At 36.5% G+C, this 15,407-nt stretch overlaps 3 protein-coding genes across 3 annotated transcripts; 2 read left to right on the forward strand and 1 right to left on the reverse strand.

Annotated features, from left to right (window-relative positions):
• The first annotated feature begins 1,543 nt into the window (after window positions 1-1,543).
• Window positions 1,544-3,009, forward strand: LOC126582226 (myb-related protein 315-like). The gene is made up of 3 exons (XM_050246283.1): window positions 1,544-1,860; window positions 1,977-2,106; window positions 2,257-3,009. Exons 1-3 carry the CDS (start codon window positions 1,728-1,730, stop codon window positions 2,846-2,848), a joined length of 855 nt encoding a protein of 284 aa, XP_050102240.1. The 5' UTR covers window positions 1,544-1,727; the 3' UTR covers window positions 2,849-3,009.
• A 3,167-nt stretch (window positions 3,010-6,176) lies between these two features.
• Window positions 6,177-7,981, forward strand: LOC126582230 (uncharacterized). The gene is made up of 4 exons (XM_050246288.1): window positions 6,177-6,322; window positions 6,451-6,558; window positions 7,357-7,421; window positions 7,515-7,981. Exons 1-4 carry the CDS (start codon window positions 6,233-6,235, stop codon window positions 7,660-7,662), a joined length of 411 nt encoding a protein of 136 aa, XP_050102245.1. The 5' UTR covers window positions 6,177-6,232; the 3' UTR covers window positions 7,663-7,981.
• A 115-nt stretch (window positions 7,982-8,096) lies between these two features.
• LOC126582228 (uncharacterized) lies at window positions 8,097-10,558 on the reverse strand. Its single transcript, XM_050246285.1, has 9 exons — window positions 10,333-10,558; window positions 10,135-10,160; window positions 9,794-9,878; window positions 9,493-9,702; window positions 9,044-9,169; window positions 8,912-8,969; window positions 8,731-8,807; window positions 8,484-8,572; window positions 8,097-8,397 (listed from the first exon to the last, which is right to left on the reverse strand). The coding sequence occupies exons 1-9, from the start codon at window positions 10,405-10,407 to the stop codon at window positions 8,328-8,330; spliced, it is 816 nt and encodes a 271-aa protein (XP_050102242.1). The 5' UTR covers window positions 10,408-10,558; the 3' UTR covers window positions 8,097-8,327.
• Window positions 10,559-15,407: the final 4,849 nt, after the last annotated feature.

Here is a 15,407-nt window from a genome sequence, read left to right on the forward strand (position 1 = left end):
CCCCCGTTGTAATATGTAATATGATCTTTGACAATCACGAATAGTCATCCTTGGAACACCAAGATAATGTTTCCACGCCTCAGAGGTCGGCCCCGCAGCCCCAAAATGTATGCGTTTCTGATGACTCTGCATCTCCAAAAAGATCATGGGGAATATTCCTGTGCATGAACCCAATTTAAAAACCATATATATATTGCTCATCATTTGGTAAATAATATTATTCAATATTTATATGCTAAAGGATTGTCAACTGGAAGTGGTATTGTAACGTATTTAATTCAGCACCATTGTTGCAAATTCATACTTTTGTATGTACACAGACATCTTCTGAATTCCACCAAAGTCTATATGTTCTTCAAACTCGGCCAAAACCGTATTCCCTCACTATAACAGCTCTTTTTTTTTGAAGTTTAAAGGTTTTGCGCATAAAATCGACATGAGAAAAGTCTATGTTTGTGAATAAAAGTAGTTTAGTATATCAGCAAAAACAAAAGAGAGAGCAAAATGTGTATGGAGCACATCATATTGGTAGGGTTTGTACTCAAATCATCGAACATAAGTGACCCTGCAGGTGTCTAGGAATTATGGAGATTATGGTTACGCCATCGTGTTTTTTCATACCTTTTCTTTTCTTTCTTCTTTTGTTTTTTTTGCTCAGATCGTCTTCATAGACATGCTTTTCAAGAAAAAACAGAGTAAAACGGAAAGAGAAAAAAGGGTATCATTGTTCCCAAACTCATTAGTAATTTGCAGCATGCAAAGCATTGTAGATGAAGACTCATCCGATTTCTACCATGCTTGATTTTGCTTGCTAAACAATGCTAATTTGTGCATGTATTGACAAACTCAAATGGGATAAGAAAACACAGTATTTTTAACTGCAAATCATAGTTTGACATGTATACAAAAGTATCTCTTTAAAATAGTAAAAAAGAAAAGTTTATGCACACATGTAAAACCTTAATTTTTGTCTGCAAAAAGAACGAAACCGAAAACTGATCAATAAAATAAAATTTATGAAAAGAGAAATGGAAATGTTAATATTCTGAGCCAGAATCGTATTTTTTTAAATATAAGATGAGGAATTCAAAGAAGAAACTCTTTGTTCCACTCAAAACGTAACCTTGTCATTTCATGTAGCCAACTTTAATTGATTCATGTTTGAAATTTTTATGATACCTCTCTCTCTCTCTCTCTCTCTCTCTCAACTTCGTAAAATTAAACAAAAGAGTCGTTTCCAACGACAAAAGTGGCCAGCCCTCGAGCAACCAGGAACCTTTCAATCTCATTATTTTTTGGCTTCACATAGATTAAAGCCAATGTCACAGAGAGAGAGAGAGAGAGAGAGAGAGAGAGAGAGACTTAAGTTGTTAAAATTAAAAAAATAAACATTTGAATTGAATGAAGGCGACCCACGTCTGTTTTTTTCCTCTTTAATTTTCTCACGACTTTGTTCGATTTTGGGGTGGTGTCATTTTTATATCTATTTAGACTGAAATGCTTTTCTCCAATTCAATCATTTATCTCCCCTCTCAAACAACAACGTTCTGATTTTTTAATGACGGAATGAACTGGCAAAGCATCTTTGCTTGGATTATAAGGCTCCCTTTTTAAGCTAGCCCTCCCACTTTATTGTTCACTTAGGAATTCAGGCTCTCTCACTTTTGCTGCTCGGTTGAGTTTTCTTTTTTCTTCTCGACAATACTAGGGAGATCGAGTTTGTGACAATGGGAAGACTACCTTGTTGTGACAAGGTCGGATTGAAACGAGGACCGTGGACGATCGAGGAAGATCACAAGCTCATGAATTTTATTCTCAACAATGGTATCCATTGCTGGAGAATGGTACCTAAACTTGCAGGTATATATATACTACTATTTAATTTACATTTTGATCATGATCATGTAGATTTCCTTTCCCTTCATCCCTTGCGCTGTCTCGATCCTCATCATCGATAATTTTGTATGGTGATCTAGGGTTGCTGAGATGTGGGAAAAGCTGTAGATTAAGATGGATCAATTATCTAAGGCCGGACCTTAAGCGAGGTGGTTTTACTGAAGCTGAAGAGAATCAAATGATTCAACTCCATTCATGTCTTGGTAACAGGTATAATTTGCCTGCTTTTATAACCCTCCGTTTCCTTATCTGAAATCAGTCCGATTAGTAGTAAGCCGCTCATCTCTGAAATTTTGACATCAATGTCAGGGCATATGTACTAACTGTTAGAGCTGGTGTTTTTAATATTTTTGTGTGCAGGTGGTCTAAGATTGCTTCACATTTTCCTGGCCGGACCGATAACGAAATAAAAAACCACTGGAATACCAGAATCAAGAAGAGGCTAAAGCACCTTGGCGTAGACCCTTTGACCCACAAACCCATTGAGGAAAAAGAACACATTGAAGAAAATAAAGACACAATTACTCAACACTCAAACATTACTTCTTCATCATCAGAAGAAGGACTAGAAGAGTCACGAGGCACTGGCTTGGAGGCTAAGCTACTGGAAGATAGTAATGGAAACAAAGGGTTTCCAGAATCCGATGAGAAATCGCAAAATGAGGTTCAGTTAACCACGTTGGATGACGCGAATGATATCTCGGAAAACTATGAAGTTTTTTGTGGAAGCTTGGATTTGGGAACATTGATGTTGAACCAAGGATTTCCCAACACCAGCAGCATGTCTAATTCGTATAGTACCTCGTTTTCAGTGGAAGATTCTAACAACGCTTCTATTTCGATAGGGGAAACCATGCAGGAAAATTGTCTTCAACAGTGGGTTGATAGTGTGGATTCCATGCTCTCATGGGATGGCTTCAATATTTTCGGACAAGACCTTTTCTTTTTTTGATCGAAATAGCCATAGGTGAACATTATTTATGATCACTCAAGCTACAAAATTGTTGCAACAATTAAATCAGAAGATATGTCATTTTAATGTGTGTTTATAGTTTGTAATTGCGATCGATATTCTAATTTAAATTATGAAAAGGAGATCGACCTTGGGTGCGACACACTGTCTTAGCCAAGTTGACTATAAATATCTGTTGAGATAGAGTTCTCTTCCATCTTCAATTAGAATATGAATAATTGGAAGCAAACAATGCCCCCGGGGTTAACATTATTACTTTTTCACAGCTTTATCTTGAATTAATAATATATAAGAAGCTACTGGAGCAAGCAATTGCTAATTTTTTTAGGTCGTGCCAAGCACTGAGGATTAAGTGGAGTAGCTCCCTGCCTATATATACAAAGAGAAAGGAAGTTGTTATCAGTACTTCGACAAAGTTATATATTTTAAATATTTAAGATATAAGGAAGAAAATAGCGTTTGAAAGATGCATGTGTTATGATATTTTTAGAGCATAAATAACTCCCCTTTGTTTTCGAGCTTCATATATAGAAGGTTTTTTTACTTAATTACGTGCATGAATTGTGCTTGCAAACTGCTCAATGAGCCCCACGTGGAATCTCACGATATCACCTCCCAACAAAAAAGGAGAATCATCTGAAGCCACTGCAGACGCTATTCATTAATATTCATTCTGGAAAAATATGACAAGCGCGCGCATATATATACATATATTATAATTCAGTATGTGTTCAATGCAAATTAATGTATACTAAATTACTAATATGTATTTTAGTATAATAATTGAAGGAAGTTGGAGAGAATACTTGTTGGCTTTAGTTAATCAGCTGACCCTATTACTCAGTATAAAGTAGCATGGATTAACTTGGGTAGTTAGGGTTATCGAGGTTTGGTTTAGAGAGCATTTTTTTCGTTGAAAATTTCTCATTTTCTTTCGTGTAAATTACCCTGCAACGAATTAAAAACTGATTCGATTATAAGATGGTCCATGTACGTATGTGGTTTGCGTCATGATTTCACACATATATTTCATTAAGCTTTAGCCAAAAGGCCAAAAAAGGTATTGTATTTTATTAAGCCACTAACATCATCATCTTCAATTCTCAATATAAGTACAACCAAATTGAGAATATAAATTTTTTTTTTTAATAAATATACAATCATAACCAAGAGGGCGAGCTTTGGCGCAACAAAAAGTTTGCTCATTTGTACCGAAAGGTCACCGATTCGAGTCATGAAAATAGACATTTGGCAAACCAAGAATAAGGTCGTGTATGATAGATGTTCCTGCCCCGGCCCTCGCAATGCGAGGAGCCTTGCTACTTGAGGTTGCCCTTTTTATACAATCACAACCTAAAGCATTGATATATATTGGTGTATGGGACATATATATTAAGTATTTCTTTTTCAAGTTGGTATAAGGGACATACAAGGAGGCTGGCTGATCAGATTCTTTATGCTTCTTTCTAGTCTAGGTTTGTTTTGTTGTTTTTATTCTTCAAGCTTTGTGGTTCCAATTTTTAATACTTAAATAGCTATTTATTTATCTTTTAAAAGGACAGAATAACAATTGCAAAGCTAAGTTTGTAACTTGATGTTTGGCACTTATATGATTCCTCTCTTTTTTCCTTTCCTTTTAATTACCTTCTTGTATAATACGTTGGGTCTAAATGAAAGTAGAAAATCATACTACAAGTTAGTGATTTTAACACTCTTTAATACAATTTTTTTAGAGCATCTCTAATGAGATGTTAAAATCTTACGTGGATGTTTTGACAAAAAAAAAGAAGGTGATTTTATGATTCCAAAGGAGATGCCAAAATCTTACTGGATTGACATCGACATCATCCACTTTGCTGCCAAATTTGAAGGCAAAGTCAAATTATATATATATTTTTATTTTAATGATGGCCCACATATTTTTTTTTTTACTTATTGGTTATTTGATTAAGGGACACTTTGGATGCGGTCCTTAGCTATCAATATTCTTTGATTGAAACCTTGTTAGTTTTTCGTTTTTGATTGAGGTCCCTGACATTAATGTAATAATGTAAGTTACTATATTTTTTAAATTAAAAATTAAAAATTGAAATTTGTAATTGTTTATATTAATGAGATTTTAAATAAAACCCATAATTTATGGGATTAAAAATAATAAAATATAAATTATACTCTCTATTATATTGTGTGTGTGTGTGTATACATTTATGTATGGGTACATTAACCAAAATTAACAAAAAAAGTTATTGTACCAAAACATGGATACATTCTCAAATCAACGAAAAAGAATGTACCCATAAAAGTTTAAACATGGATTAAAAAATTTGAATGGATTTTATATTAAAAAAAAGGTACATTTTACATATAACAAATTGATATATTTGAGAATGGGTACATTTAAGATTAAAAAAATTGAAAAATTATATGAATGGGTACATTTAAGATTAAAAAATTTAGAATCTTTTTATATATATAAAAAAAACTAATAGGTACAAACTTAATTTAATTTAATTTTTTATTATTTTCGAAATGTTTGAATTGAAAATTAATTAGAAGTTTAATAGTGGTGTGAGTATTAAACCCTAAATTAATTACCAATTTTTATATTAAAAAAAATTATATAATAAACATGTAAATTCATTATCACATTAATGATAGGGACTTGAATCAAAATTTGAGAACTAATAAGGTCTTAGTCAATGAACAGTAAAAACTAGGGATCAGATATTAATTTTTCCTTTTATTATTTATTAATATAGTCTGACCTACTTGATTTTATAAATAAACGAAAAGTATTTTAATTTGGCATCTCAGCTGGAATACTTTATAAAATTGTTATTTTGCCACATTAATTACAAAAATGAAATTTGACATCTCTATTGGAGATGGTAGAGATGGTCTTAGATGAGTACGAAAATTCGATTGATGTTCACAGAGTTCAAGAATGGATATTTAATATGGGGTGTGGATTGCTAAAAAAAGAGTGTTAAAACCATTGTCCAATTGAAAAGATAAATAAATTGTAAAATCATAACTCAATCGATGCTCACAGGGTTCAACACTGAATATTCAATTTGGAGTGTAAATCCGTAAAAGAGAATGCGTATTTTTATTTTCAATCTTTCTCTCCCTCAATCCTTATAACGAATTATGTGCTCCTGAGTTCGAATCTCTCCGCCAATCATATGGTGGTTAAAAAATAAAAATAAAAATAAAAAATCCTCATGATGGACCAAAAGGCCTACAACTGATCAAAGCCCAATAAGCCCGTAACTGAGTTAGGCCCGGTCAGAGAGAAGTCAAACCCAAACTCGTACTTTGAGAACCAATTTGCCAGAAGCAAATCCAAAGAAGAAGAAGAGCATGTCAGCGATTCAAACAGCGATTCGGAGGTTCCACGCCACCGCAAATGCTCCGAGGCTCACCAGATTCTCCCTCCACGCGCCCAAATGTGTAAGCTTCCAGCTTTTGACCTCCGCCGGTGGTTTTTGTAATTGGATTTGAATCATATTGTTGATGTTTCTGAAAACGGTGTTTTTGAATCTGAAAATTGGTGTTTCGGAATTTTGGTTTGGTTTCAGGTAGGGGTGGAGTTTGGAAATGGAAATGTTTTCAATTTGTCAGCTGAGTTTCTGAGAATCCACAGCCCAGCTGTTGATGCCAAGATTAGGTCAATTGCTGGTGAAAAGGTCATAATTCCCATTTCTCAAATCAATTTTTAAAAGCCCTTTTGTTATCATCACATTGAAAATTTTGTGCACGACTGGTTAACTTGACATGAAACAACGAAAAAATAATAGGTTTTGCATCAACCTACGAAAAAATAATAGGTTTTGCATCAACCTATTAATGATCGGGTCATTAACGGACCACCCGTTACAGAGTCGGGTCACATGTTAAGAATCCAATAAGATATCGTTTTTAACTTGACATGAAACAACGAAAAAATAATAGGTTTTGTATCAACCTATTAATGAGTCGGGGTCATTAACGGATCACCCGTTAAAGAGTTGAGTCACCCGTTAAGAACCAAATAAGGTATCGTTTTTCAGATCTAGACATTAGATATGATAATTTCTTACATGACTTTTTAGCCGACATGAACTGATACGATCATACGACCCAATTCTTGATGGGTCTTTATCGGATCACTTGTTAACGACCCGTTAAAATAACAGGTTAGACACGACATAACACACACAACAAACATGACCTGTTGGCCAGGACTAATTTCAAGCCACTAATGCAAGGACTCTCTCCACGTAGTATTGTATTAGTAGTCCAAGACACCACAGTGGCGGTGAATCCGTTCCATATAAGTTATTCTATTAGCTCCATATGGTTTAGTGTCCATTCGTCTTCAATTGAATATATTTACACCATCTTGTTATCTCCACAACTATCGTTGACGTTATTTGGAAGCTTAGTGCTGCGCCAACATGTTGATATTGTAACCTTGTTTTCGACTCATATGTCGATTAATGCAGGTGATATCTGGGCGGCGTCACGTCGGAATCATGTCTGCGGAACCTGTAGGAAACTATGGGGTAAGGTACTTTTACATTCCGGATATAATGGGGGTTGCAAACAATTTGTATATCGGAAATGTTATGTTGTGACTGGAATGGTGGAGTGAATGTTTCAGGATTGTTTTCGATGACTTACACAACACCGGAATCTATTCGTGGGATTACTTGTATCACTTGGGAAGCAACAAATTCAGCCTCATGAGAAATTATATCAAAACGCTCAACAAGTACGGGCTCAAGCGCGATCCACCTAGAAGAAAATGATTCAGGCTTTTGTTCCCTTGCTCTTGATTTCAAACGATGACCACCAATCAACCTTTCCAGCCTGTCTGTAACCGGAGCATGGCCGGATAATATGGGGCACGGTTTAGTTTCGAGTTCATTGCGTAGACCTAAGGGCTTACAGAGGAGCTGCATTGAACGTCATTGCCATTTATTGTTTGTTTGCTTGCACTGTAATCTAATGCAATTGCTATGTACATGTAAACTAGTTGGCCACTATACGTCGAATCTTTGTGCCAATGTTTGAGCGGATTGAAAAGAATTTATTTGTTGAAGAAAAGCATTTTAAGCTTCTTTCTAAGCTTCTCTCTCTCTCTCTCTCTCTCTCTCAAACTCTATGAATCTGAGAACGATATCGACATGGCCGAAAACCAAAAGAGAAGGCCCTTGAAAAACACCAAGACGATCAAGCAAAATGGGGCGAACAAATCATAGGCATTGATGTACAATGAACAGAATCCCTGTAACATTCGATACATCAAATTTTGCCTTCGCATTGCCAAAAAATGTTGTTCTACGTCTACACTGAAATGATCAAAATTCAAATTACAAAGCAAATGGAAGAGCACAGCTTTTACATTTTGTGACTACGATAGACTGCATAGTATCTCTCTCTTTCTCTGTTGCTTTTCAATGAAAAGCGGTAACTAGGAGGGTTTTTTCTTCCTTCCGATTGGCGTGACACGCTTCAGTTCTTGAGTTCCTCTTTTCACTCCCCTGACAGAAAAAAATATACTTACCGTTGTGAAATCAATAGAAAAGCGGCCAAAGTCTGGCAAAATGAGGAGTACGGATGTAGATACCTGCTGTACATGTAAATGTAAGAGTAGAAAAGGAAGAGCAACGCCAGAGTCAGAATGGAAATAACAAGGTAGGATATACTCGCCCTCTTCTGCACATTTGACACATAAAGGAGAGAAACAACGAGGACAAGTTCAACAAAACATCATACGGGCATAACCAAGAAACATCATAACAGGTTCAGGTTTTATAACGAAAAAGATTTAGGATGATTTAGCGTAAGTGTATACCACCCAAAGTGAACTTTACCTTCCTGCGGCCTCGAGAGAAGGGCTTTTGACGTCCAGTACAAGTGTGGGAATCACAGAATTGGCGCAAGAAGAACTCTGCCGTATTAATCATCAAGAAAGCAATACTATAAGTTGATAATTTTGAAAAATAAGCTTGTTACAGCTTTCTGTTGTTATGATAAATATAGATATAAATTTACCATGAAGACGGCTTGCTGCTGGACCCTGTTTGACTGGAAAACAACTATCAGCTAGACCCTGCATATAATGGGCAATTTATGAATACAAAGAATGGTGAAATTCAAATGCGAACGTCATCAGTCAGATGCCACCTCACACAGATGTCGATTCCGTGCAGCAGCAGCAGGATTGCACTTAGTTTTCTTGGGTGGTACAGAATCCATCTCGAGATCACAATGCAACGCACCACAAACATCTGCCAAGCACCTGGTATGACTCTGATTCAGCAAAGGTATGCCATGTTTCAATTAGAAATGACCAACTTAGGCTAAACAAATCGACAGGCCATGGTTGCCAATGTCCAGTTATAATTTGTAGAAAATTAGCTTAATACAATAAGGTAAGGAGATGAGCAAGTGTACGGGTTGATGTAAAACAATCTTTTGGGTCATGCTCTTTCTATTATTCTCTGAAGATATTAGGCTTGTATTATTCAATGCATGCTAATTTAGTTAATTCCGTGATAACCTTTCACTCTGAAACAAAATATCGCCACACGTATCGCTACTAGGAAAAGAACATAAAACCAAAGGGCACTTACCACATTCAGCAAATTGTAATGCCTGTTGTCAAAATGCTTATCGAGAAATTTATCGTCATAAAATCTCTTTTTACAATATCCACATTGCCATTCGTTTAAATCTACTTGGATTTTGTGCTCTTCCTGATCTCTGTACAGATCATTGTCAGGGTGCAGCTTACATGTTCTTGAAATCTGATACCGCTCTTTCTCTACAAAGGGCATCAAGTACTGCTCCACCAAGAGCGAGAATGATATCAGTGACCGAAACTACAATAAAATGTACTAATTACAAGAGTCTATGCATGATTTTCTTCCATACCTCCTGAATTATTTTCCATGCCGCCTTACTCCTTTCTCTCGAACAATGTACCTCCGGTGGATCTCCCAGCTCCTTGTTTATAGTTCTACACATCAAATTCTGTTATTAGTAATAGACAAAGCTTCAGAATTTCAAAGGGAACACAAATAATATGCAAACACCTACTTGAAAAAACTTGTTCCAGCAAGGATTTTAGTTGAATGACACGAAATCGACATCAATTTCCAATTCCCATAAACAATTAGGCCATCTCACAAAGCAGGTTGATTCTCAGGATCGTAAACAAAATTGCTAGCTTAATCATAAATGAAAATATATATTCAACATTTTAGCAAGAGTACCTTGTGGCTGCAGAATCCTCATGACCCTGTGAAAAACAAAGAAACAAGCACCAAGTTCAAAAATTGGATTGAGCCCAGATAATATCATCGAAAATTGGATTAACCCATAAAATAATTTCCAGAGATTGAATGCATTACAAGCTGGATTGTTGATATGAGCAACAATGGAGGAAAGCAAAAATAACCGAGAAAAGTTACCTGATTTTTTGTAGAAACACCACCGAATTGCAGAGAAACCGATAAGAACAGGTACAGAAGACCAAGCCAATTCATCTTCCACCACTTCCTCTTCCTATTCTTCTTCTTCTCTTCTCTCTCTCTCTCTCTCTCTCTCTCTCTCTCTCTCTCTCTCTTGTAATGCTAAGCCGCTGCAGCATTCCACATCTCCGCTCGCTTGCTCCCTCTCTTCCTAATGCAACTTCCTGAGACGACCTCCGACTGCCAGTCCACGCCCCAGTAACCAATCATAACTTGCCGCGTGGAGAACTTCAGCTCCGATTTGGGCTTGGAACACCATTTGACAATGTTTTGGGCTTCACCCCTACATTTTTCACATATCTTTTTAGTTTTTGGCTTTAAATATTTTACTAAATATATATTGTTACTTAATAAATTGTAAAACAGCTTTCAAATGAAATTTTGCATTTTTGACAAAAAAACGTGGGTACTCATGATTTTTAGTCGATTTTGCAAATTCGTACCAAAATCATCGTTCAATATATTTATTTGTACTTTCGACTCACCGTGAAGTTTTAAAAATTAATGTAAAAGTTTCCTTTTACATTCTTGAGGGAGGAACCCGTTTTTGACAATGTTTTGGGCCTCATACTACATTTTCACTTATTTTTTTAATTTTCGGCTTAAATACTCTATAAATATACATTTGTTACTAAATAAATCGTAAAACCACTTCCAAATGATGTACATAGTTTTCCTTAATGCTCACAGAAAAAAATTCGCGAAAATAAAAATTTATATTTTTTACAACAAACGTGGGTGCCCATGATTTTTAGTCAGTTTTGCAAATTCGTACATAATCACCGATCAATCTATTTATTTTCATGTTTGCTTCACCATGAAGTTTTGAAAATTAAGGTGAGATTTTCCGTTGAGATTCTTGGGTGTAGAACCCATTTGACAATGTTATGGGCCTCAATACTATATTTTTCGCCTATTTTTTTAGTTTTCGGCTTAAATATTTTACTAAATAGACATTTGTTGCTCAATAAATTGTAAAACTGCTTCCAAATTCCTCATAAACTTTTCCATAATGCTCGCGAAAAATATTTCACGAAAATGAAAAATTTACATTTTTGACATAAAACGTGCACAGTTTCATTTTAGTGCAATGACACACCCCAACCTGGAAAGGTCGAAGCATGTTGGCCGTCACCGTGAGGTGACGTAACCATAAGGGTAAGTGATGCAATAAGTGAATAAAATTAAAACTAATTAGAACTAAACAATGACAGAGTGCGTAATTCGTGGGTTGAACCCACTACAATTATTCAGAGTGTAATAGACAGGGAGACTACGAAAGAGTAGTCAAAGCAACCAAAGTACACTTATTACATAATAGTGATAAGTTCATACGTCTAAACAAAAGGAAATGTCAGAATTGTCGTGATTCCTCGAGTGCCACATATAGTACAGCTATCTAGGTCCTGGAGGGGCGAAAAACAAAGTTGACTGGGTGAGCAAAACAATGCTTATAATGAAAACCTTTATCTTTGAATATACTAAACCCTCGCTGTAAAACAAGTATAGTTTCCTCAAAATATACTACGTAAGTATGAAATCCAATATATAAGCCATATAACCAGAAATATGCCAAGTAAATGATGTATCATATGCCACAATAATAATCATGTGATAATCAATATAACTAAGTGCTCATCCATCTAAGCTGGCACAAAAGTTCGAACAAATGGTTTCTGACACGAACAGGACTGGGTGTAATCAATATGCTCTAGTACTACGATCACGTGAAGACTGGTGCAAAAGCACATCACATACAAGATGGTTCGCCTAATGCAATCTACCCGACAAGACCATCACCTAAACTTGGATCCAAGGTGAGCGAATGGTATGGATGTGAGCATACACGTGAAGGACTGGCCCTGGCCCTGGGGCGAGTACTAACACCGAGTGCAGCAAGATGAACATGTACACAGGTACGTATGAATGCCATGACAGTAATATCACAACCATATAGCATCATTTATCACAATTTATATCACAATAATGATACTAGGCAATATAGGCGTAAAAGTGAAGTAAATACGCATTTATGGAAACTATAAATATATATAGGTATAAAACAACTGCCCACTCATAAGTACGTCGCTGGGTCGTAGCCCCCGAGCCTAGCTTGGCCTCGAAAATTCTCATAATAAGTTTCCCCTATATGTGAAATAACTAAATAACATTAATTAAAGCACATAACGGAAACCTAAATAAAACCCTCATAGTTTGCTCAAACCTAGGGTATAAATATATGAAATCGATCTACTCGACGACACGAACACACACGTGTCAACCACACACCGGCCGGAGGCCGGACGCGCCCCCACGTGCTGCCTAAAGATCTATCCACGCGCACCCACGCGCCCCCACGAGTACACTGTATTCACCTTCTTCGTGAAAATCTGCAGTTTTGTAGATTTTTGGGCCAACTTCCAGAGCCCTTAACGAGCTTGATTATCAACCAAATTCACTTCTACAAAAGCCAAATTAAAGCTAGGAATGTGATCTACCAATCCCAATTTACAGAAAGTTTGAATATGGTATGAGTTAATCGGAAATTTGGCCTGAAAGTAGCCAAACGACCACGGTTACAAATTTTCCAGAAACTGAAATTTTCTTCCTTACTTCCAGAGTTGATTTCTAACTCGTTACTTAACCAAACTCAGTGATTCAAAAGCCATTTTGAATTTAGGAATGTAGAGAACAAGTTTGTACTTAGAAGAAGTCCAATTGTGGTCGAGGTTGACCAGAAAAACGGTTTGAATGTGACCAAATGGCCACAGTTCTTGAGTGAAAAATGGTAGGTTCTCATTCTTCTCGAGTTTCTGGGTAAAACCACACATTCAAAACACAAACAAAAGATCAATAACAACCCATAGAAGTGAAATGAATGTTCTAAGGGTTTCTCAAGGCTTACCTAAGCCATGCATGGCCTGAAAATCGATATGTCGAACTCGCCGAGTCGACCTTCCGAGTTGGTGAGTCAAAACTCGTCCACACCAGATTTCAAGGACATGGTTGTGATAGTGGGACTGAGATGAGCATGATAATGTAGTTTGTTTGTTCGATCTACAAGCTTTGGAGCTCGCTCATGGAGTTGCAGAGGAATAGAGAGTTCACGGGAGAGAGAGAGAAAGAAGAGAGTGAGGTTTTGAAATTTTCTTTGCTTTTTTTTTTTTTGATAGAGGGAGGGACATAACATACAGAAAAGATGGGATAGGTGAGACTGAATGATGAAGGAAGGGTGCACGGGTAGGATTTAAAAAGGAATCCAAGTATAGGTTTTTAAATTCCCTATAGTAAAAAAAGGAAATTGAAATATATCTGAAGTAGATATTTTACACTTTAAAATTTACGCATACTCGTACTAGCGTGTACAATTTAAATGCGATAGCGAGAAATAAAAAGGAAAGCGATAAGAATAAGTCCACATTACTTGCCGATAAGGGCATAATCGTCAATACACATACTCGAGGATAAGTTACATAGGAAAATTAGGGACGGGTCGTCACAAACAAACTCTATTATAATTCGTATTTAAACACTTTTAATCAACGATTTAGCACTTGAATTTAAAGGTATTTGAACTTTTTTTTTTGTTAATTTTTCTTTTAACAAAATCTGAACTAAATATTAACAAACCCTCTTTGTCAACCAAAAGAGGGTGAAAGATTATTTAACAAAACAAAATCTTGCTATTTTTTGTTTAAGCCCCACCTACATATGATTTTAATGTCTCTAATTAAAAAATAAATTAAATATGTTGTGGTCTATTTTATCTGACAGAGAGACTAGGGCCGGCGGCAGAGAGAGAGAGGAGAGAGATGTGTGTTTGTAGAATTGTAGGGGAATGTGTGTGTTGTTATCCCTCCTACATTGTGCCTTTATTTATAGTAGTAAAGGGAGAGAAGATATTCCTTCTCCTCCAAGTAATACAAGTTATAATAGGAAAGGATAACTAGAAGCAAATCTTATCTAGGATTTACACAATCATACTTAAACTATGAATGTTTACAACACTCCCCCTTGAGTGGGTAAATACTCAAGGTAGATTCAGCATCATGCAGAAGTTGAGGAAGTCGACTCGTCGGCATTGATTCCAAGGAACAACGCTTATTCTCAATAAGGTAGGAACTTGCATAAGTAGTAAGTCTCACTAAAAAAACCCTAAGGCTATGGCAAAAACCCGAGTAGGGACAAAATCCATAATCTAAGGAAAAATGCGTGAGAAATGCAAAGTCAAAAGAAACGTCTACAGGACGTCATCAGGGATATGACCAGCCCAAGGTGGGTGCCTCGTTAAAACCTAGTTAGGTAGCAAAAACCCAGTGGGAAAAATGCTCCTAATCGTAGGGAAAAAGAGTACATTAAGATCAAGCAAGTATCCAGAAGATACTCCCCCTGAGTTTGACATAATTCCAAAGAGAAATAGCAAAGTTACAACTAAGAAAGTTTACGCATACCAATTCCATGAACAAGCTTCTGAAACGTCGCCTTCGGTAGTGATTTGGTGAAGAGGTCGGCCAGAATTTCTTGTGATCGGATTTGCTTGACTTCAATCTTCTGATGCTCTTGTTGTTAATGTGTAAAGAAGAACTTCGGCGCAATATGCTTGGTGTTGTCTCATTTGATGTAACCCTTCTTGAGCTGTTCGATGCAAGCTGCGTTGTCTTCAAAAATCGTCGTCGGGGCATTAACGGCGGGATGAAGATCACAGGAGCTTCGAATATGGCCCATTACTGCTCTCAACCAAAAGCATTCCCGAGTTGCTTCATGTAAGGTGAGAATTTCAGCATGGTTAGACGAAGTGGCAACTAAGGTCTGTTTAGTTGACCTCCAAGATATTGCGGTGCCTCCAACGGTAAAGACATAACCTGTTTGAGAACGCGCCTTGTGCGGATCAGATAAGTATCCAGCGTCGGCATAACCAACAAGGCGAGAATCAACCCGATGAGCATAGGGTGCGGCATCACTCGAGGATTCGTAGGGATAGAATAAGCCCAAATCCGTAGTACCCTTAAGGTAAC

Source organism: Malus sylvestris, chromosome 9 (genome assembly GCF_916048215.2).
Source record: "Malus sylvestris chromosome 9, drMalSylv7.2, whole genome shotgun sequence".
Lineage (NCBI taxonomy): Eukaryota > Viridiplantae > Streptophyta > Magnoliopsida > Rosales > Rosaceae > Malus > Malus sylvestris.